This window comes from Festucalex cinctus, chromosome 4 (assembly GCF_051991245.1).
Source record: "Festucalex cinctus isolate MCC-2025b chromosome 4, RoL_Fcin_1.0, whole genome shotgun sequence".
Taxonomy (NCBI): domain Eukaryota; kingdom Metazoa; phylum Chordata; class Actinopteri; order Syngnathiformes; family Syngnathidae; genus Festucalex; species Festucalex cinctus.
Genome location: NC_135414.1, coordinates 29,038,161 through 29,062,668, shown reverse-complemented (window position 1 = coordinate 29,062,668; position 24,508 = coordinate 29,038,161). Strand labels below are relative to the sequence as shown.

General features: G+C 39.1%; 1 protein-coding gene across 4 annotated transcripts in view; it reads right to left on the bottom strand.

Annotated features, from left to right (window-relative positions):
- phkb (phosphorylase kinase, beta) overlaps positions 1-24,508 on the bottom strand; it is a 61,645-nt gene that overhangs the window by 12,219 nt on the left and 24,918 nt on the right. For all 4 annotated transcript variants that reach the window (XM_077520142.1, XM_077520141.1, XM_077520144.1 and 1 more), the window contains 12 exons: positions 24,079-24,136; positions 23,684-23,761; positions 23,268-23,426; positions 22,318-22,412; positions 14,336-14,391; positions 14,078-14,171; positions 5,466-5,549; positions 3,308-3,412; positions 2,206-2,288; positions 1,619-1,709; positions 1,181-1,239; positions 922-1,084 (listed from right to left, as the gene is read on the bottom strand). In XM_077520142.1, coding sequence (XP_077376268.1) covers positions 922-1,084; positions 1,181-1,239; positions 1,619-1,709; positions 2,206-2,288; positions 3,308-3,412; positions 5,466-5,549; positions 14,078-14,171; positions 14,336-14,391; positions 22,318-22,412; positions 23,268-23,426; positions 23,684-23,761; positions 24,079-24,136 — 1,125 coding nt within the window. The remainder of the gene's footprint in view (positions 1-921; positions 1,085-1,180; positions 1,240-1,618; positions 1,710-2,205; positions 2,289-3,307; positions 3,413-5,465; positions 5,550-14,077; positions 14,172-14,335; positions 14,392-22,317; positions 22,413-23,267; positions 23,427-23,683; positions 23,762-24,078; positions 24,137-24,508) is intronic.

Genomic DNA, 24,508 nt, shown 5'->3' with positions numbered 1-24,508 from the left:
ATCATTGAGCATCATTTTGGTGTCAAGGTAGCAAAAACATATGATTATGATTATAAGAATCCCGATAACGTGTAAAATGAATTTTTATCTCTTAAAAAAAAACCTAACCTATGTTTTATGTCTGAAAAAAATGTGACAATGCTTGTAAAATTAAGAAGTTTTCAAAAAACGTTTTTTTTTTTGAATGATGGTTAATGAGGTGAAAGCAGACTAACTCGCTAGCTAGCAAACTTGCGCTTTGTTTTCCTGATGACACCACTTTTGATGGCGAAAAAAAAAAATCTCAAAATATTCGGAATTTTTCCACCTCTCAAAAATAGATATAACTACAAAAAATTACCTTAATCTCGTAATATTACAATTGGACTTTTTTTTTTTTTTTTAAAGAATTTGACCGTTTTATTTTGGTAACAAGGCCTCATTGTGGAAAAAACTAAAAGATATAAAATATTGCTGCAAGTGCGAACAGGGGAAAAAGTATCTGGTGGACATACTGTACTGTATACACAAATCACAAATTGAAAGCAGAAAGAGTCAGAAGAGAAATCTTACCATAAGGGACGACCGTAACGTATTACCGGTCTCAAATATAACAACAAAATTACCTTTACAATAACGTTTTATGCGGCCCCACTACTCTAAACATGGCATTCGGATTAATACCAGATTTGTGGGCACCTCTTTTCCGGGTTTGGTCATGTGACTTTACCAAGCTGAGCCATGTGGGACTCTAATGTCATTTTCAGTCGACAGCAAGTGGCAAAATGGCCGCCCCCGATATAAAAACAGGTGAATTTTGCTGCTTCATTCATATTCCACAAAATCTGTGTTTAGTGACTTGATTTTCCTTTTAATAACACAAATAGTGACGCAATTTGTGCATTTTAGGTCGTTCAGGTGTTGGCAGGGGTGCGGACTAACATGGAACTTGTGGAGGATCTCGTCGGTGGGCTTGTGCATCCACTCGTCCATGCTGATCTCGGGCTGTTGTTCCAAATTGGAGGCGTTGGGCGTGCTCGTCTGTCGCTTGACTTTGGAGTGTTTGGGAAGTTCCAGTTCCTCGAAGCTCTTGAACTCCGGGATCCTGTTTTTTTTTTTTTTTTTTTTTAATACCACAAAAGAAATGTACGCATAAATAGGGTGCATCTAAAAATAGTGGTCGGGTAGTCATGGTTCTTACTCGGCCTCGTTGACACGCAGGAAGTCCAATTGTTCCACCACGGCACCAGAGATCAGCGTCTGGGTGGCACACGCTTGACATCAATATCAATTTCACCTTTATCCACTTAATATTGCCACTTTTGTTCTCTGAAGTAACGATGTTTTATACCAAAATATATCATTTTATTCTCTTATTTGTATATATTTTTTTCTGAAAATAGACTTAAAACCAAACCAAAACACATTTTTATATTGAAAAAATATGACTATTCTCATAACTTTTTATCCATACAAAAGCAGAGTTATATTCTTGTAACATTGCAGCTATTTCTCATCATAAACATACTACTTTTTATCTGAAAAAAATAAAAATAAAAATTACAACCTATAAAAATGTGTTTTGGCTGGTAACCTCCTCATCCTCATCATCAACACATCCTGGAGACAACGCACAAACCTGAAGCCTGTCCACGTGAACTTTGACCCCTCCGATGTGACCCTTCTTGAAGGACGCCAGCATGTCCAACACCGGATTGAAGCGACTGCCCCTGAACACACAAGACGAACCATTGCAGCGTCAAAAACAAACCATATTTGCATCTGCGCAATAAATAATCAGCAATAAACGATTCTGATGTTTTTGTTTTTCTCTCTCTCTCTCTTGCTCAACACTTCTTACCATCAAAAAAAAATCCTTCTCCTTATATTACCATTTTTACTTCTATCGTCATATTACGACCTTTCTAATCTAATAAGAAATATTACCATACTTCATTCTCGCAATATTACAGCTTTTTTCCGCATATATTAGAGACATTTTTGTCACAAAAATATGACTCGAAAAGTCAAGCATCAAGCGTGCATCGAGAAATTAAAAAAAACAAAACCAAAAAAAACATTCATATGGCATCTTTAGATGACGTGAAGCGGTCTAAAGTTATTTTCGTCAGCCATTAGATGTCCTTTTTTTGCAAGAAAGTGGAAACCATTCTAGGAGATTGTGGATGATATATATATATATATATATATATTTTTTTTTTTTACTTGATATTATCCTCGTGGATGAGCACCAAGAAGAGAGGTCGTCCCTGCATCTTCCAACACTGCTTGATGAACTGGAGGGCATTCTGCAACGTGACATAATATTTGGAAGAACATTTCATCATTTTCTCAGAATGAGCGAGTAAACAATAAACAAGACAAGCACACACAATTAAAATATATATTTTCATATTATTATTACTTTTTAAATTGATGGTATTTGACCTAAGTCTCACACAATTGTTTTTTGTTTTTTCCTAAAAAAAATACTTTTTTTTTTTTTTTTTTTTTTGCCATAAGTCTGTTTTCTGTGACTATATATTAAATATATTTGAGACTATATATTAAACTTTTTTTTTCTAAATAAATCTGACTGTTTTAATATGATCCCTTTTTGTCTCAAAAATATTGCTTTTTATAAAAAAATAAAAAAATAAATAAAAAATACTTTTTGCAGAAAATACTTTTTTTTGCAAATGCATTTATTTTTCTTGAAAACTTTTTTTATTGTAGTTATCTGATTTACAACTTTTCAGTATTGCTTCCATAATTTTGCCCTTTCTCTCTGAAAAATTACACAACTAAATTTTGATATTCTTTGAGGACTCTTACTTTATTCCTGTATTTTTTTTCAGATTTTTTTTTTCCCTGTCCCTCTTGTCTGAAAGAGTAGGTCCTTTTTTTAAAATAGCACAAGTTCTCCAAAATATTTTGGTTTTCCCATAAAAATAAATGATTAAAAACTTGCTATCGTTGAAAGAACATAGGATTTGGTTTTAAATGCTGAGAGTCCAAGAAAGAAGGTTTGGAAATCAGATCATGTCCGAGAACTCGACGAATGACAACGAAGCCGCCACGTTATCTTTGTCAGCGTTCTACTATTAGTTGTTAATCTACATAGATATACATTATCATCAGGTTATTTGACGATTTGATGTGCGCCTTTATAACACCTCATTTGCGCATTGTTTATTTTTATTCCTAGTGCGATCGTAACAGTTTTATGGCCAGCCTGTCAATCGAATAAAGGCATTTTGACCATGTTGACCTTCATTCGTAGCCGCGAAGGCCGTTTTTATGATCAGCGGTGTGTGCGCGCGCGTACCTTAATGTCGTCAATCAGCAGCATAACATCCTGAGAGAGGTAAAAGTCGCTCAGATCAAACACAATCGGGTAGCACACCACCGTCTTGCCCAGGATGCGGTAAATCTGCAACACGTAATAAGACGGATGCACACGTGTACATTATCGTGGGCCACATATAAAACCAGCCGTCAGTGTTACGGTAGAGCAAACCAGTGGGATGACACGTTCACGCCCACACAACAAAACACACGCATGCATATGTACACAAAGTGATGATGCGAATGCCCTCTGGCAGGCAGCCATCCTCCCTCCATAAATGTTCCATGATAACATTGTCTTTGTTGGTGGTGGTTGTGGCCGGGGTCCTGATTCACTGGTCGGGCAGCGGGCATAGTGGTCTTCACCAGAAATAAAGCTGTTCTAGCCTCATTTTCAGGCAGAAACGACATCAGCGGAAATGTGTGCACACAGACAAGTTGTGCATAAAAGTGTCTTAACCTTGTGGAATAAATATGTAAAATTCTGAGGCAGCTATCAGCGCCCAACTTCAGGCCGCCTCCAGTTCTGGAAGTTACTCTTCTGACTGTCAAAAACAAAGAGAGCTGCGAACATCTCAGAACAGCTATCGAGCCCTCTGGTGAAATTCACTCTTAATAAAGTATGACTTTCCATCTAAGAACAAATATGACGAAAAGGTTCCTAATATTCCAACTTTTTTTTTTTTTCAGAAAAAGAACCTACATTTTTAACTAAAAAAAAAATCTTTATCTTATCCCTAAAAAAATACGGCACTAATATTGTATGGGGGAAAACGGTTGAAAAGTCAATTGTGCATTCAGAGGGGTTAAAAAAAAAAAAAAAAAAAAAAAAAAAAAAAAAAAAAAAAAAAAAAAAAATCATATTTTACTTTGTTCTTGTAACAACATTTTTAACTCTGAAATAACAACTTCATTTTCCAAATCCAACTGTGTTGCCTTGGAGGGAAATGTCTTTCATCTTCTTTTTGGAAGTTAATACTTGTCTTAAACTCATAAATGAACACTTTAATGAATATATTTTTAAAAACTTTATACGTATAGTATGTTTTACCAATGTTCTCCAAATAAATCACAACAATATAAAACCACTGAACAACAACATTCTCAATTTTTACCACCACAAAAAAATTATAATTATAATGCTGACCTTATTGGAGAACAATATTTTATTATATGATAATTTTAACTCTTTGACCGCCAAAAACGTTTAATAACGTTTAGTAAAATCACAATGTATGCCGCCATAAATGTTAAGTGACGTCAACGACTTTTTTTTTTTTTTTTTATGTATCAATGGTCAGTGCAACGTCCAAGTGCAGCGCAGCCGGGTCAATGAGTTGTGAAATCAAAAACACCCACTAACTATTGTCAGCAGATGGCAGCGGTAGCTGCTCGGGCCCTAACTAGAGCTGCGAATTACAATGAAAAATGACTCAATCTGATGAAATACGTTTTCAAGGCTGACGTGAATCATCAAAGCCTTTGTAACATTAAACCTAATTTGACGGAGCGTCACTAAACAAAAAATATTCGTATCAAAGTCACTGTTGTGGAGAAAATGTGTCTTTTTATTTTCAATTTTCACTCAAATGACCTATTTTCAAATGGTGATTACTAAAGAACGGAATAAGGTAGACACATCCTTTTGTTCTAATGAAAGAATGGAATACGATCTTTCATGTGGTACCCATGTTGTATATGTAGTAAAAGATCACAATATTCTGTTTGCTTCGAAAAATGAGTTAAAATGCTCGAAATCCGCTTGCATTGGGGGTTGTTTTTTGATAACGTGTGGCAGTAAAAGAGTTAATTAACGTATTAAACAGATTATACATTTGTTATATTTTCATCCGCACATGCCCATCTAAGTGGGTATTTACCACTCTGAAGCCAAGACGTGTAAATGCTTTTCGGTGATGTGTCTTTCATTTTGTGAAGCACATTCGAGTTGCCTTCTACATGTCGTATTCGTTGAAACGAAATGAATTCATCATGCACCGACGTTGACACTTGAAATGCATTAACGTTGCGGGCCGCCTGGATCCACTCAGTCGCAGCCTCCGAGCGCTTGTCGACACTTTGACGTGTGGGAGGCGGCTGATAAAGTACAAGCGGAGCATGTGTTTGCACGTGTATACCTTCGAGGTCCCGATGCAGCCCACGGGTCGATCCGGACGCCCACTCAGGCCCAGCTTGTTGTTGACGGCAAGGAAGCGGTACGCCTGTAGGAAGACACGCAAACCCGCATTAGTAACCACGCGTGGTGGTGGTGGTGGTGAGGTGGTAAGGGGGAAGTAATTCGGTCCCCAGCCGAGACATTTCCCGTTGCGGCAGAAATTACCTTCATACAGCAGCGCGGCCACCCGCCGGAATTGTTATTATCATTAGGGCTTATGAGATGTGGCGCTAATGAAAAGGTCCCCGCCACGCCATTAGCGGTGTCCTTAGCGGACCCCCGTGGGGCTTAAGGGGCAGCAGCAGCAGCAAATAACACACTGTTGATAAGGTAATACGTGGAATGGTGGATGCAATGAAAACAGACTCAATCACTCATTGTTCCGATTCATTTGCATTCCCTTCCAAATACATATTCTAACTTTACCATAAAACAGATCTTTTGTTTAGGATGTTGGTTTTCCTGTACTACAGTACTTAGATACTGCTTCAACTGGTAGTCAAATTTTGAGAACTTTTTATGGTAAGATTTACACATGTGGACAAAATTATTGGTAGGCTACTCCTCTGTTCATGAAAGAAAAGTAATAATACATTCCAAAAAAAAAATACATTACTCATGATACAGGGCCAGGCCTGGACAAAAATGTACTCCCAACTTCATGTTTTGAAATTTCAGGGCCCCAGGTAGCGTCTTTGTTTGCCAAAGGGCAAGTCTGCCTTTTGCGAGGCTGAGTACAGTCAGCCTCACTTCCAGGAACAGAGCCAGGGGGTGTGGCCTGGGGTGGCTGTGGCAACCCTAGAATGTAACTCAGCCACCCCAATAACGACCCCCCACACTGTACGGGCGTCTTTATTGCTATTTTCTTGTCCAGGGTTGCAGTTCTACACCCATGAGAGTTGTCGTTCTGGTATTTCCACTGGCCAGTATGACTAGAGAATGGATCATGTACAAAGGACTCTCATTCATTCAGTTATTACAGCAGGCAATGTTAACTAATTCAAACTAGTGTTGTTCCGATACCGTTTTTTGGCTCCCGATACCCAGCTTTGCAGTATCGGCCGATACCGATACCATACCGATACTTAAGGTTTTTTTTCCTCAACATGAAAAAGCTGTCCTGCCATTGGTTCAGAGCATTCAAGGGCCAATAGAATATCTTAGATCGGCATGCAGTGATCATGTCACATATGAGTGAATGTCGTGCACCAGCAAGACACAAGATTCTGCATCCAAAATCCTATATTAGTGTTGGAATTAATGGTATCGGCATGTTACTTGTGAGTAGTCACCGATACCGATACCACTGTTTTAATGCAGTATCGGCACCTCTGCCGATACCAGTATCGGTATCGGAACAACACTAATTCAAACCCAAAAATGTATAAATAAGTTGTTTTTTTGTTTGTTTGTTTGTTTGGGTTTTTTTTATGATAGAGTATATAGACCGCTTTGATACAACTTCTGACATGAAGAAGCCATTTAAAGCAATGATAGTTTTTTTTTTCTTTACAAAAAAAAAAAAAAAAAACAGCCAGCAGGTGGCAGTAGGGGTGTAAACACTGAATTCAACAGAAACATCCCACTGTTTACAAAACAAACACATAATGACAAAATACAGGCTGGGGGGGGGCGTTTTTTTTTTTGACAAAATCACCACCAAAGATGAACATAAACCCAGATGTGTAGACTGAGAGAGAGTTAAAGTGTGTACATCCTGTATTTAAAAAGTGCATTTTCCAGAGTGAAACGGGCATACTGGGCCTTTTAACTCCTCTAAAACAAAACAGTTTCTATCATTTTGATATAAAGGCCCCAAACTCAAACGTTGCTTCGTTCCCAAAGCAAGCACAGCCAGCTCTGGCAGTCAACACACGTTTTTAAACAAACATAACCCCTCCACTAAGAGCATCAGCAATTACGAGGCTGTTGTGCGAAAGGGCAAAGCACGGGGAAAAGGTGGCGACCTTCTACTTTGAACGCGGCTCCGAAGCATTTAAAGACGCCGTCGAGTTGAGCAAAGACTCGTGTTTCCGCTCTGCCGCTGAAAGCCTCTTCTGTGTCATCAGCTGTCTGAATGCGCCACATAGGAGGATGCAAAGAGAAAATCGAGTTGGACATTGATTCCAACCTACACCCCCGCCAACCACCTTCAGCTCAGGGGTGTGAAATCCTCACCTGCTACGTGAGCAGAATACATCGGACGAGTAGCTTTTGGTGCCCTTGAGATCGACTCGGAATGCTGCACTTAAAGGAGACGCAGTATGATTTATTTTTATTTTTTTATCTTTTAATTGAAACGGTCTGAGGTGTCTTTTGTATGTTCGTGAGAAGGCAATGTTCTTTTTTTTTTTTTTGCATTATATACCTTTTGTTTAAGTGGCATTTATTAACTCATTCACTCCCGGCCATTTTCACTGAAGCAATCCCGTTTGCTCCCGCTCTTTTACTGGATTTTGACTGATTTTGCAAGGCCCACAGAAAAATTGTGCTCTATTGCTATAAACACATGGAACCTGCCAAAAGAAAGATTAGTCTCTCTTCTTTCATCCGGACAAAAAAGTATATTTCTATCTGTTTCCCTTTTGCAGCAATTAGCATTAGAATATAGCTAAGTTTAATCACTAGTCACAAATCTGCTTAGAACTTTGTTTTCATATATGACTGTGGTTGATCTCTTATACTCTGCTACCACCTGCTGGCTGTTCCTGTAATTACTACCATTTTTTCACTCATTCTCTGCATCAAAGCCTTCTGATTGCTCTAGCATAAAAAAAATAAAAAATAAACAACGTATAATAAATACGTCTTTGGCACACTGAATACATTTAAAATAGGACGTATTTATACGTTTTTGGGAGGAAATGAGTTAATGATTATCACGAGTGTACGTTTCTAAATTGTCAGCTAAAGCATCTGAACTGAAAATGAAAGAAACTAGAGAGTACTGCAACATTTTACAAACATGAAATACATTTTTAAAACAAAATGGAAAAGATGATTATGGATCGTAATGATCCCAAAGATTTTTGGGAGTACAGCTTATTCTACAGCACGGACTCATGAGACAAAAGTTCTCCTTCCATGTAACGTAAATCTAATTTAGAAAAAGAACATCATCCCAGCAGTTAATCATTGCCGTGATGGTCTGGGGATGCTATCCTGCTTCAGGACCTGGATGACTTGTTGTAATTGAAGGAACCGTGAATTTTGATCTTTACCAGAAAATCCTGACGTCTCTTCAAAATGAAGAGCACAATTTGAGAAGTACTGTATACACTATGTACAGATATAAAAAGTCTACACACCCCTGCTGAAATGCCAGTTTTTTTTTTGTTTTTTTTTAAACCAAGATAAAGAACTTTCTCTAACCATGTATCCTATAACTTGGATAACTTCAATTGAAAACAAAAAAACAATAGAAGGAAAAAAGTAAAAAAAAAATCAACTTCAATTATATGATTGCACAAATATGCACAACTTCTTATAAATGGGCATTTGACTGTGTTCAGAATCAGCCAATTACATTCAAACTCATGTTAAATTTCCCACTTAACGGGTGGCCAGCCAATCGGATACAAGAGATTCTCAAACTCATCCACCCATCTGATCGCCATAATGTCTCCCCTCTCAGATGCACCATGAACATGTACCCATCGAGTTGGTGAGCTGCAGTTCACCAAGTCAGTCAAAAGGTGGTACTGTGCTCCTCTGCTGCCAATCCTCTGCAAAACCCACAGCGGCTAAAAGGTTGTTCCAATTAAAATAAAACACACTTACAAGTAAGTAAAGAGCAGGGCACTGTATTAACCCCCCAAAAAAATGAGGCCGCTGTTGATTGAGGATGAAGCAGAATTGCAAATGCATGCACACGCGCAAGGGAGGTGTGAACAACCTCTGCACCCCGACTCGGCTCCCATGTGGAGAATGCCAATGAGGCAGCTGGTCCGCACGGATTTTAATTCACACGAGTGCTTGACATTACAAGAGAGTCCCAAGTATGAGAGATGTGAGGCTGTTGCGTGGCCAAACGTTTCCTAAATGGCGATGTTGTAAACACCACCGGGTTGTCTTTCGAGTTTAATCCTTTGCGAGGAAGAGGAGAGGTTGTACAGCGCAGTGGACGAGAATGCCTTCTGATTAACACGGCAACTCTGTCCCACTTGTATTAACCTGGAACCCCCTTTATGATCACAAACATACGATTGTTTAGGTAAGCTCAGTGACTACGTAGCATAGACAAAAAAAAAATCTAACTCTCATCTTTTAAGTTTGTGAGATAGCATCGTCTTAAGGTGCAATAGTAGTTATTATAAAAAAAAAATGGCCAGCAGGTAGTAGCAGAGAGCGTAATAGATCAACCAGGGCCATGTTGCAACAAGCTCTTTTTGTCAGTGTTTTCACCAGGAATGTGAATTTTGATGAAACATAGCTATATTCTAATGCTAAATGCTACGAAACGGAAACAGATAAAAATACACTTTTTTTTTTGATCGTTCTTTTAAAAGGTTACATGTTTTTATAGCAATAGAACAAAATCATCTGTGGGCCTTGCAAAATCAGTCAAAATCCAGTAAAACAGCGGGGAGAGAAGGGGGTTGCTTCAGTGAAAATGGCTGCGAGTGAATGAGATAAAGAAAATGCATTGCATGAGAAGGTGTGTTAAAACTTTTGGCCTGTATTATATGTTAAGTTATGGTAGAGTATAGGTAGTTTCCTCACTGCACCACTTTGAAACAGAAAGCAACGGAGTGAGTTTGACTCTGGATGTTCTCCTCTACGTTCTCCGGCGTGTTCCACTGCATGCTTCACAGAATGCTCCAGCGGTCGGCTTTCATCCGTTCAGAAGGATTACACAAGCGGCAGGCTGAAGCTCAGGAAAAGTCCATTAAGCGGCAGGCAGAAAATCGAAACGTGTCTTTACAGTTATCCACTCTACAAAGTGCTCTTTTAATTTGTAGTCTGTACTAAATCCCGCCGCTTGCTCCGCGATTCCCGCTCTGACCCCCAGGCGGGTAAACAACGCGCAGAGTGAATTTCGCACTAAAAGGCGCTGAAGGATGCAGGGGAAATGTGACAAAGTGGCAATGACCCCCGCCCGAGTTTCCCCCGTGATGCTGCACTTCATCATCATCATCATCATCATCATTGGATCGTTAACTTCACTTTCTGCTGAATCATCCCTGAACGCTTTGCCTCCTTGTAACGACTGCGAGTCATTATTGATCATACGCCGCGGAAGACGTATGGATCCAAACGCAGCCTTCTTCGTATACTGTATGAACGCATGTCCAAACAAGCACTTTGTGATGCAGAGGTCAAGCAGGGCCAGAAAACATTCACAAGATGGCTGATGGGGAGAACATTTCTCAAAAGCTCTCCGGTCTCCGCCAAGATGGATTCTTCACAACATGACTTGCTGCACCATCGGATTTCTTAAAACCCAAAGTAGCCAGCGCAGGTTTGTTTTTTGAGAGATGAAGTAAAAATAATCGACTAAGATCAAGTGGTTGCACAAGTGTGCACACCCTCTTATAAATGGGGATGAGGCTGTGCTCGGGATTTAGCAGTCACGTTCAAACTCGTGTTAAATTGCCTCTGATTAAACTCAATTAAAGTTTGAATATCTTTTCTGACATTATTGGAGTCACGTCTTGCAGCGCAACATTTCATATGTGGGAATGCTGAAAGCACCCGACATATGTTATTCGGATTTTTATGCTCCTCACTTTTTTGCAGAGAAACAACTCCCACATTATGCTTCCGATTTACAGCATTCAAATTTCAACTTGGTCATCATTACTAGCTCCCTGATATTACTCAGTCAGTGGCGCACTTGGTTAAGTGTGCTGTCAACTAACCAGGAGGTCCCGGGTTCGAATCCCACATCCGACTGTAAATTGCAAATATGTCAATTGACAACTGAAATGATTAAACGCACATTGGCTTTCATCAGATGGCTATATATTTTTTTTTTTAATACATACGCCATTAGCCATGAATTTGAACAAGGCAAGTTAGCTCGGTCGTTAGCGCAACTGCTTCCCACTTGGACCACATTTTTAGTACATTCAATGGTTTGGTGCCAACTGACTATCGTATCAGGAAGTGGATTACAACTTGACAGAATGCAGTTCAAGTTTTCCTTCTATTCATTTATCTTTCAACTTCAAAGAAAACTTTCTAATTTTCACGTAATTTATCTTTCAATTTACTTTGTAAGCATTCAGTTAGCATTCAGCTTTCAGCATTCCCACGCAATTTCTCCATAAATTGCACTGAGTCTAGTTGTTCAAAGGTATCAGCCAGCATAAGCAATAATTTTCCCAAGAAATTGATATACCACAGACAAGACAGTAATCATCAAGTGGAGAAAATAAGGCACTTATCAAGAACTGGCCATCCCTTTAAAATTGATGAAAAGACGAGAAGATAATTGGTCAGGGATGCTGACAAGATGGAGCTGACCACTATTGAGCTACATATAGAATATGATCATCTTTTAAAAAATTGAAATATTTGATACTTGAGCATTAATCAAGATGAGCATAAAATGCAAAACATCGATCAACCTTGCCAAACACTCAAAAATACAAGCAGGACCAAATCTACTGTAAATAACTGTGAAGAATGTGATTTTTTTGTACCACTGTGCTTTTCTTGGATATGATTGTGACGAATGAACCGTCGATCAACAGCAGACAAAATGTCGTCGGCAAGTCAGTGACAATTGATCATTCTGATTGGCTCCTAGCTAGCGAAGCAGTGCACCAGATAGAAGTTGACTATGAGAAACGACAAAGAAAAAAGGCATGATGGAGTCAATTAAGCTCAGTAAAACATCACTTTTGACAGATTTGTTCCTATGTGTATTATAGGTGTGTTGGGCAAGGTTTTGTGAATGTGTGAATTGTATTTAATGAAACCCTAACTGTGGCTGGTATGATAAACAAAATCTTCTCTGCCATGTGTGCTGTGCGTTTGGATGTGACAGACATGCGAATGTGCGTGTTTGTTGTCTGTACTTGAGTGTTGCCAGGCTCACATTTACTCTTCGCATTTGCTTCTAGTGGCGCATCAAATTATGGCGTTCTTCAGGAGGGGAAAAAGACGACAACCGGCCGGGGCCATTATGCTGATCAATAGCGGCTAAGTATGGCGGCGCTGAGGGCGATCAATGGCGCGGAGCTGACAGCGTGTCTTTGATGAATGTGACAATCAGGATGAGGAAAGGCTGCTGACATGCAATCTGACTTGATTGCAACATTGATTAGCACTGCGATGCTATTTTTTTTTTTTTCTTCGAAAACTCCTCCAATTACCGTAAGCACAAAGCATTGGGGAAGTAGCTTAGCGATGCTAACTTGCTTGGTGCCACTTGACAACAGACGGCAATCACTTGGCACAATGTTTACCGCTCGCGGACTGAAGTCATGTTTGTCTCGACTTGTTTACAACGTGAATGAAACGCTTTAAAGGCGCAGTCTGCCGGATTCACTCAGGAAATTTCACTTTTTAAATACAGGATGTACACATTTTAACTTTCTCTCAGTCTACACATCTGTTTTTTTGTTAATCTTTGGTGGTGATTTCGTCCTAAACCCCCACCTCCGCAGCCCGTATTTTGCCATTTTGTGTTTATTTTGTAAACAGCGGGACGTTTCTGTGGAAAGACAGTGTTTACACCCCTCCAGCCAATCGCAGGGCGGGGGGGCGTGTCTCAAACGGGGCCGGGCGAACGTGTCGGCTGCGTGACGTCACTTCCCGCGGCAATTTGAAAGCACGCAGGGATTTTTTTTTTCTTCACTCACTCATTCACACACGTAAGCTTCTGTGAGTGAGTGAGTGAGAAAATAATAATAATCCGTGCGTGCTTTCAAATTGCCGCGGGCGGGAGTGACGTCACGCAGCCGACACGTTCGCCCGGCCCCGTTTGTACCCCCCCCCCCCCCCCCCCCCCGCCCCACCCGCACCCCCCGCTCTGCGATTGGCTGGAGGAGTGTAAACACTGTCTTTCCACAGAAAGGTCCCGCTGTTTGCAAAACAAACACAAAATGGCAAAATGCAAGCTCGAGGTGTGGGGGCTTCGGATGAAATCACCACCAAAGATTAACATAAACACAGGTGTGTAGACTGAGAGAAAGTTAGTGTGTGTACATCCTGTATTTAAAAAGTGCATTTTCCTGAGTGAATCCGGCAGACAACAACAAAGCCAAAATGTCAGCTACAATGAAATGGTGATTCATAGACCAACTATTTACTTTCTTGAGCCAAGAAAATAAAAAGGTTGTTGGCTTTGGGGGCCAAATATAACTGAATATTTATAAAAAAGAAGGTAAAATCTTCACACAAGATGTTTGGTAAAACATCTGACCTTGTCGCGTTAAAGTCCTTGCAAACTTCTTATGGGTCTAATCGTAACAAAAAAAGGCCGATCAAACTTCATGTTGCCCAGGCTGAACTCTCGAGTTTGATGTGAGGATTCCATGAAATCGGATGTCTTGGCCATTACCTCTCAAATCCGCTGCTTTCAGGAATAAGTGTGCACCTGTGTGTGCGCGCGCGTGTTATTACCTTGACCAATTCCTTCTGAGGCCAGATTTGGATGGGTTCCACCTGCTGCGGCGTCTGCGTTTGAATACCGTATGTGTTCAGGAACACCTGCAGTCTACACACAAATACAAAAAAAAGTATATATAAAATCATTTTCTTCCAAAATATGCTCACTTAAAATGTCTATTTCCTTTACTGTAGCATTAAACAGAGAGTCACCACAAACGAAAAAATTGTGACTACGGACTGAACGTCGGGAAACGTACACGCACAACATACCTCTGGCTCTCAGCTATCAGTGACACGTGGACCACAACATCATTCTCTATGGGGCCCTGCGAGGGACAAAAAAAAAAAATAAATAAAAAAAAAAAAAAAAAAAAAAAGTCAAGCCTGTGAAGATAACATTAAATTTAGCTTCTCCATTGATCATTGTTAGGAAGGTTGTTTGTTAGGCTGGTAGATTGGTGGGTTATTTATTTTATTTATTTTTTGCTTTGTTTCCCCACTTCAATGTTTAAAGGTGAAGTCAACCCAATTTTTTCTTTTTTTTTTAAACATTAACTCAATTTCTCCCAAAAAATTTATAAATGTTTTAGTTTAAATGTTTAAGTGTCCCAAAAAGATTTTATTTTATGCTACAGCATACAGAAGGCTTTGATGCAGCCTCTCAACTGCAAAGAACAAACGGCCAACAGGTGGCAACAGAGTATAAGAGATCAACCAGGGACGTGTTGAAAACAAGCTCTTTTCCCCACTGTTTTAAACAGATTTGTGAATAATGATGAAACTTAGCTATATTCTAATGCTAATTGCTGCAAAACGGAAACAGATAGAAATATACTTTTTTTTTCTTGATGAAAGAAGAGACTTTAATATTTCTTTTGATAGGTTCCGTGTTTTTATAGCAATATTCTGTGGGCCTTGCTAAATAGGTCAAAATCCAGTTAAACAGCCGGGAGTGATGGGGGTTGCTTCTGTGAAAATGGCTGCGAGTGAATGAGTTAATATGTTCTATGCAGCCCCACTGATCTAATTATGATATTCTGGTTAATATTGTGTTAGTGGAATATGAGTGAAGCAGCAAAATCCAGCCATTTTTATCCATCTTAGGAGGCGGCCATTTTGCCACTTGCTGTCGACTGAAGATGACGACATCAATGTTGCTCAGGTAACAACCAATCACAGCTCAGCTTCAGAAAACAGGTTACAAATGTAAAGTATACGTAAAATGCAGTTTTTAAATGATTTAATTTCTTCAGGGGGGGAAAAAAATATTCAAAGCTACTTGGCCCTGTGTGGAAAAAGTACTTGACCCCCAAACCTAATCAATAGCTTGTCGCTTCGTTCATATATTTATTTGTATTTTGTCCAGCAGATTATTACACTTTCTTTGCTGTCAAAATGGGCTGCATCACAACAAGTCGAGATGAAGTGATGTGAGCTGAAATCAGAATTCAGCGCAACTCGGCCCACAGAAACTAACAGTGGATGGAGGCATAGTGCAAGCTCCACGCTGGTGGAACTGAAATGAGATGTAAATCCCCCCAACAAGCAACCGCGGATGATGTAGTAAGACATTCCGTTCTGCCTTGTAATACTGCCGCCCTGCGCCACTGAAAGCGTCAATGAGCCGTTTATCGCTAAACCGGCATGACGTTGCATCTTGTTAGAATGATACGGGAAGGTGGTAGGTAGCTATGGTAGGTCAGCGGAACGCGAACAGGACTCGGATAGTATGTGAACCGTTGGTCCTGTAACCGGCATTATTCACTTCCTGTATATTTCATGCGCATTCTTTGTAAAAAAAAAAAAAAAGTCACTTCAGCAACTCATTGGAGGGAGCGCTACACGGTCAACGGCTTGACGTAAGTAGAGTGGAAGCGGACGAGGTCGGCTGCGGGCTGCAGGAGGAGGTCGAGCCGGCGGCCATGAAAAATGAATGGCGGCACTCGGCGTGCCACCACTGGCACTTTCACATGCAAGCCCCACCCCCAACAACGCGAGTCATCGCAAGCCACACTGAAGCACGAACGTCAACACCAACTTGAAAGCCTGACAAATAAACATAATAATAATAATAATAATAATAATAATAATAATAATAATAATAATAATAATAATAATAAATTCCAATTTGAACAAACTCACTACAACAAGAATATGGAGGACCAAAACTGCCAAAATTCAAAATAAATAAATGACTAAATACATAAATAAATGACTGAAAGTGAAGATAAAAATTAATATAAAAAATTATAATTTGAAAATTATATCCAAAAAAATTAATATAAATGGAAATATATCAGTTTTTATTTTCACATTTATTAATTTATTAATTTATTTATGTATTTATTTAGTAATTTATTTATCAATTTATTTAATCATTTATTTTAGTTTTTTAGTCTTTTATTTGGTCATTTATTTATTTAGAATTTTGGCAGTACGGCCCAAAACTGCCAAAATTCAAAAATAAATAAGTGACTAAATAAATAAATAAATGACTAAATAAATAGATAAATAAATGACTAAATAAATAGATAAATAAATAACTAAAGAAATGGATAAACAAATGACTAAATAAATCGATAAATGATTAAATAAATGATTAACTAAATAAATAAATAAATGACTAAATAAATAAAGACATTGATAAACAAATTACTAAATAAATAGATAAATAAATAAATAAATATACCAAAAGTGATTTATTTCCATTCATACTTATTTTTTGGATATAATTTTCAAATTATATTTTTTTATATTCATTTTTATTTTCACTTTTAGTCATTCATTTATTTATTTATTTAGTCATTTATTAATTTGAAATTTGGCAGTCTTGGTTCTCCATACAAGAAAAGTCTTTTGTTACTTTATTATTTATTTGAAAGCTTTCTGGTCACCTTCTACCTGTCCTTGTCTTCACCTACATCGGATTTGGGCTTAATTGTCTCGTTTTCTGCCTTTTCCACCTTTTTTTCTTCTTTTCTTATCCACTCTCATTCTTCTTTTTAACCTTAATCTTTCTGTCCTTCCTCATTTCCTTACGCCTCGCTTTTACTTCTTCCCTAAAGGTAGGGTGGGGGGGGAAAAAAAGAAAAGAAAAAGAAAAGAAGCATTCAGATTCTGGCGCTGCGTCTGCTTCCCCCTTTCTGCCGATCAATCTGCGGCAAGTGTGAAATGTGTTAAAAACAAACAAGCGATTTTAGCTCGAGTGCGGAGGCACCTGAGCCCCAAAAGCGAGCCCGACATCAGTCACAGTCATTCCGCTTTTTTTTTTTTTTCCCCTAACTTTTATATTGAGTCAGTCCCAATGGACGCCAAGAGGCAAGACTGCATGAGAATTTTTTTTTCTTTTCTAGAATGTGTATTTCTACACTGCAGTTGGCTGGCAACCAGTTCAGGGTGTGCCCCGCCTGCTGCCCGAAGCCAGTTAGTTAGTTGTAGTTAGTTTTAATTCGTTTTCAGGGTGGTTCTGATAGTTTTTTTTTTAATTAGTTTTAGTTCTTTAATAAATGCTTAGTTTTCGGTTAGTTAGTTTCAGTGTTAGGTTGTTTTTTTTTACTTGTGCGCAATATTTAAAAACCACCATGGTCGCGGCGTCATTATTCCAGTTCATATCGAAATAAATCTACTAAAAATCACATTAAATTAATTACCAAAGACTAAAACAAAGGACATTTTTGCTAAAATTATAGTTAGTTTTCTTTTTTTTAAAAGCATCTTCGTTTTTATTTTATTTTGTTAACGAAATTGTTTTTTGAATTTTTATTTCTTCGTTAGTTTTAGTTAACTAAAATAACCTTTAATGGCACCTGTGGTTTTTGACACCCTCCCTTCTTACTTTGAACATCTCCAAACATTTTTGAACTGAGTCAAATGCCATTTTTTAGCATACGCCACTGAAAAATGGACGGCGGGCCGCAAATGGCCCCCGGGCCGTAGTTTGGGCACCTCTGCTCTAACCCTTGCCTCAATCTTATTTTGAAAACCTACTTGGAACTGTAATCCTTGTTTAAAACCTCAACTCCACGGCGTGAAGCTCATGTGAACGTTGTGCTAGCAGACATCACACTGCTACTGTTCCAATTATTTTCATGTCATATCTTCTATTTTTTTTTTTGGTTGTATTTCCTGTCGTGTGGTGTTAGTCGACAGCCCAACTTATTGGGAGAAATCTTCAATCGGCGAAAGATTTGAAACAAAAAAGTCTGCACTGAGCGCGCGTCGCGGTTTCAAGGTCACCTTGCCTCCCAGTCTGTGAGCGTGGCATCACAAAGGAATACAAAAAAAAATTATAAAAAAGACTTTCGCACAAAGTTGAAGCAGCAAAACGCACCCCCCTTTCCTCCCGTCTCCCGCACCCACTCTCTTCCTTTCCGTGTGAAATGAAATATAATCCCCCTTCCTTTTCATGCCCCCCCCCAAGGCGGCTGCGTGTCGGTGCACGGAGATTCGTGTTTTTGATGAGGGCATTTGAACGTGTCACAGGTTTTAACATCAAAGAAATGATAAGTCATGGACGGCGGGACGGCGGGAGGGGCGACGAGGGGTCGTCGGATGAGATTGTGTAGTTGTAGAGTCGGTAAAAGACGGAGGGGGAATATTATCCCGCCCTTGAGAAGGCTTTAAGGGTGAGGCAACAACAGAGAAAGCGCACTATGTATTCATAGAAAAGATCCATGTATTCATTGAATATCCTGCAGTGAGACCCCAACCCTGGCTTGTAACCTGACTTTTCAATCCTTACTTGAAACATCAACTTTGTTTTGAAACCCTAACCCTTGTTTGTAGGGGTGTGAATTGCCTAGTACCTGACGATTCGATTCGTATCACGATTCACAGGTCACGATTCGATTCGATACCGATTAATCCCGATACGAATGGTCACGATTCGATACCGATTAATCCCGATACGAATTTATAAGTCGATTGTTGCGATTTTTTTTCATTCATATTTAGAAAATACTAATCAGTAAGCTTGTAGAGTGTAAGATTTATATGAAAATGTATTATTTATTTATCTGAAATTTCAGTCTTATAGAGGTTATAATCTGTTTCATGTTTGAACAGCATAAAAATAAAAATATTAAGGCTTAATGTGCCGTTCATATAACATTCTTCCATGCTCAAGGTGTGAATCCTAAAAAAAAAAAAAAAAAAAATCGATTTTGCCTATTATTGAATCGATTCGAGAATCGCGCGATGTAGTATCGCGATATATCGCCGAATCGATTTTTTTTTTAACACCCCTACTTGTTTGACACTTTCAGGGTGTAACAATTACGGCCCGGGGGCCCTGTTTTGGACCTAAACTGTGTTTGAAACCTTAATTTAGAACCAAAACACTGGCTTGTAGTAGCTAATTGAAATTCTAAAATAATTCATCAATTGAACGACAAGTAATAGATTATCAAATTAATCGATAGCTATATTAACTCACACCAATCACTGGTTATTAAACAGTAATCGGGAAAAAAATGTTTTTGTAATAACTTTAATGCAAAATTCAAATGTATCCGATTAGTCAATTAAACAATTAAATAATCAATAGATTAATCAATTCTAAAAATATTCACTAGTTGGCAGCACTAAATTCTAATTTAAAACCATAGCCTTTGTTAAAACCCTAAGCCAGGCTCGATACCGTAATTGTAAAACCGGTCTTAAACCCCAATTACAAATAGGGATGCAACGATAACGACAATATCGTGATATTGCGATATTAAAACTGCCACAATATATCAACGGCGTCATGTCACGATATTAAGAGCATCACATCTGTTCAGAAAAGTCTGGCTGATTTCCATTTGTGCTGTTCTAGCACCCTCTGGTGGCTATTTTTATTTATTTTTTTAGTGCAATTTAATTTTCACAAGGCATGTTTTGGCCCTTATATGTACATAAAGCGAGTCAATATGTGGAGGAACTTATGTGTTTGTATTAGTAAGTAAGCGCCTCGATGTTAACTGTTTTTAATATTAAAGATTGTAGGTTGTTTATAAGCATTGGTATAATGTACAAAAGCACATACTTTTCTTTTTTATTTATTTATTTTATTTTTTAGTACGAGCTACTTTTTTTTTCTCCAATATTGTGACCTTTTTTCTATCGCCAGACTCCCCACAATATCATGATTAATTATTGTACCATGATGTTTGGTTGTCACATCCCTAAATTATAAATAGGCTTGAAATCCCTTTTTAAAACACCAAGTCTTGTTTGAACTTTAACCCAAACTTAAAAACCTGCCTGGAAATCTGAACAGCGGCTTTTTGTTTAATTTCCATTATTTCATATGAGCAATCAATTCTCTTCCACCATTAAGATTATATGGGTACATCCCATAATCATCTGCCATGATGTACCCCCCCATGCCGCCATGAAATATTTTCTCCGCGTCGAGGTGTTTTCCAAACCCGCGCATCACCGCAACGGCTGGGCAGTAACCATGGCGACGTCGCGGCCAGTCTCAGGTGTGTGACGGGAAAAAGCGGCGGGGTGGGCCAAAATCTATCACGGCGCTCATGCACCGTGGCTTGGAAGCGAACAAATGCAGCAGGTTGCCCCCCCATGAACGCCAAATCATGTCACGCGGTCAAGAGCGTCTGGCGACCTTGACAACATGTGGATGTAAAATCACGAGGAAGTAGTTGCTAACATATGCTAATAAAAGGCTGCTTTTTGGCTTTAAAAAACAAAGAAGAAGAAATCACATGCACAGTTAGTATAAAAGCGTAAACAGCCTTTGCTCAATACTTTTGGAATAAGGCTATAAAATAAAATGCGGGAAAGGCACAGTGTTTCCTTCCTGGGGGATAAATAAAAAGGAGGTATCAATTTGAGGCGAGGCCATAATTGGAGAACAGAGAGGCTGTTATGTCGTCTGGCATCTCCAAATAAAATTGGCCGTCCAATCGAATCGGTAATCATCGCTGGCGAGGAAGAAGAGCCATCGCTGCTTTTACGGCGCTATTATTTTCAATGGCTTATCTGCCATTTATGGGATGCAACGTGGCAGCGCTCTCAACGCGTTATTTACAACACGTGGCGGCGGCGGCACACGGACAAATGAAGACGCCGTCACGTGTGATCGCTTCATTTCCTCACAGTGGCCTATTTTTTTTTTTTTTGATGCGCCACTCCATGAAATGCATCGACGCCCCTCAAGCTAAATGGACTGGAACGGCTCACATTGAGCGCAGTCAAATCTAGTGCTGATGCATCCAGCAGCATGTTGTATGACAAGACACAGTGACACCTACTGGGTAATATTAATGCTGTTGCGGACCTCAAAAACATCCATTGCCTGTCTTTTGGACTGAAATGCAACATTTTTTTTTTTATTATTATTTTTTTATCAGAGATTTGGTGGAAACCAGAAAGGGACAAAATATCCCAAAATGGTGGCTTCTTACAAAATAGCCAACTTTTCCACACGTCCTATCATTCTGAATGAGTCTACCGAATATCATGCCGATGCAATGTTTTTCCACTTACCAAATTTTGGTGACTTTCTGAGTGCGTTGAAGCCCTTTAACTGAGTAATAGTATACATCTGTTTCCGTTTTGCAGCAATTAGCATTAGAATGTAGATTTGTTTCATCATTATTCACAAATCTGTTTAGAACTGTGGGGAAATGAGCCTGTTTGCAACATGGCCCTGGTTTGTCTCTTATACTCTGCTGCCACCTTCTGGTCATATTTGTAATAACTACCACTGCTTCACCCATTCTTTGCAGTTCAGAGGCTGCTTCAAAGCCTTGTGTATGCCCTAGCATTAAAAAAAAAAAAAAAAAAGGTATAAATACGTCTTTGGGATACTTTTCACAAATCTATTTAAAATTGCAAGTAATTTAGCTTTTTTTTCTATATGGCCCTGGTTGATCTCCTTTGCTCTGCTGCCACCTGCTGGCTGTTTGTGTAATAACTACCATTTCTGCAACCATTCTTTGCAGTTGAGAGGCTGCAGTATGCTCTAGCATTAAAAAATAATAATAAAATAAAATAAAATTAAAAAAATTAAAAAAAATTTAAAAAAAAGAATAAATGCGTCACATATTTACACATTATTGGGAACAAATGGGTTAAAAAAAATCTCATATTTGCCAGCAATTTGAACTTTTATGAAAAATATGAACACAACATTCTGGTTTTCTGGTTTCAGCTCGAACGACGCAACTTTGCCTCCACACGCTATCGTCAAACTCTGACATTTGACCGCGGGAAACTGAGCAGAGAAAGCATGAAAGAGTTCTGACCTGGTTGGAGTAGCGCATGCTGACGTTGCGTTGGTCCTGGCGAGGAACGTAGCGATGGATGGGGTCAATGTCCTTTGGGCTGATCAGTTCGTCAACTGGAAATACGGAGACACTTACGCTTATTACAGTGTATGCTGCCATATCGGTTTATCAACGGAAAAATATGACATATAACCCCACCAGTTTTTCCTATGTGAACTCACCAAACCCTTCTTTATTGAAAAATATGATTTATTTTTTTCTTCTTCAACTTTAAGACATAGGAATAGGGTTTACTGGCAAAAAAAAAATGAACAGGGAAGTATAGCTTTTTCATCGATTCTGACTTGTCTTCACCTTGAAACAAAAAAACGTTATTATGTCACTCACTCACCATCAACTCAACTTTGAATTTATAGACCACTTTGAAACAAGGTCTATTCCTAATTATGACTAGGGATGTAACAACATCCAAACATCACGATACGATATCATGATATGAAGGTCGTAATACGATAATTATCCCGATATTGTGGGGAGAAAGGTCACAATATTGCAAAAAAAAAAAAAAAAAAAAAAAGCTCATAACAATAATGCATATAAACAATCCCCAATCTCTAAAAACACTTAATATTGAGGCACTTATTTGTGAATGCAAGCACACATTGCGTTCCTCCACATATTGACTCGGTTCGGCCCTTTCATCTGACCATTAATGTGGATTTTAAACATATCAGGGCCAAAACATGCCTTGTAAAAATTAAACAGCACAGGAAAACTAGCCAACAGAGGGTCCTAGAACTGCACAAATAGAAATCAACCTGCAGATGTGCTGCTTTTAATATCGTGACATGACCGCGACGATATACTGTGGCAGTTTTAATATTGCGATATCACGATATCGCCGTTGTCGTCACATCCCTTACTTATGACGCCTCGCCAGTCAGCGTCCACCATCGACTGTCTCTTACCCAGCAGCTTGGCGATGTTGTAGAGGGCTTGGCCCCACAGAAAGAGTTTGCCGTCGCGTCCCGAGTTGCTCGGGAAGCGCTTCTGGCTGCCGTGCTTGCTTTGCTCCGCCTCCACAAAGTCTGCGGGCACGTAGTAGTACTTGGGGACCACGGCATGGCCTATAAGAGTGAGAGACCAATTCACTCGGGTGTCAATTCTGCGGAAAAAGAAAAAAAAAGCACGCAAACGCACGCACACACAAAAAAAAAAAAAAAAAAAAAAAAAGCAATGATGATAAGACGTAAATCGGTAAGACTACCGAATGAACAATTCTGAGCTCTTAAAAAAAATAAAATAAATAAATAATAAAAATAAAAAAATTCTGCGGAAAAAAAAAAAAGATTCTATCTTGAGCAAATGTCGTGTGAGTACTTGCCCTCATAAGACTGAAAGACGATCGGCTCCAGAAGGTCCTGGTACTCTTTCACCTGAGCCTGGTTCCCCCTGAACACCCCTGCAACAAACGCACACAAATATTTGGATTCGAGTGGACGTTTTTTTTTTATGTGTTTCCTACCAACAAGATAAAATGTCAGCGTCTAAATATCAGATTATTTATCAGCTCTATTCAAACTAAATGCCAGCGGAGACAAGAACGAAATCCTTTCCATGACATTTCTTTGCGGCAACTTTTGAAATTTATTTCGAGGCCGTTTACTACATTTCACACCTTGTTAAGTCCTCTAAATTCCCGCGTACAAAAGAACATCGCTGGGCTCAAGCTCAGGCTGCCTGCCAGCTAATCGAGGTGTGGCTGCGAGGAGGGCTTACCGTCAATCATCATGAAGATGAAGAATATGGGAAACTCGCACTCGATCCCGTCAAAGAGCTGTCGGCAGACAGAAAGGAAAAGGATGGGCCGTAAGCTTTTATTGCTTTTTTTTTTTTTTTCCCCCATTTCAGAGAGGTGAGAGGGTCCGCTTTCAAGCGGCTGACGGACAGCTCAACTTTTGTAGGGTGAGACGAGTATTTAGCCCAAAAAGGATCAAAGTAGAAACACCTAACGCATATAAAAGCGGGTAACGGTACACGTGTTGGTCCTCAGCCGGTGGAGAGTGGACATCGCAACACGTGTTGCAATTTCCTAAGCCTTTAACGCTTGATTTGAAATGTCAATAAAAGCGTTTGGGCAGCACAGTGGAGAAGTGGTGCATCTGCTTCACAGTTCTACGTTCGGGGGTTTGAATCCAGATTCTGGTCT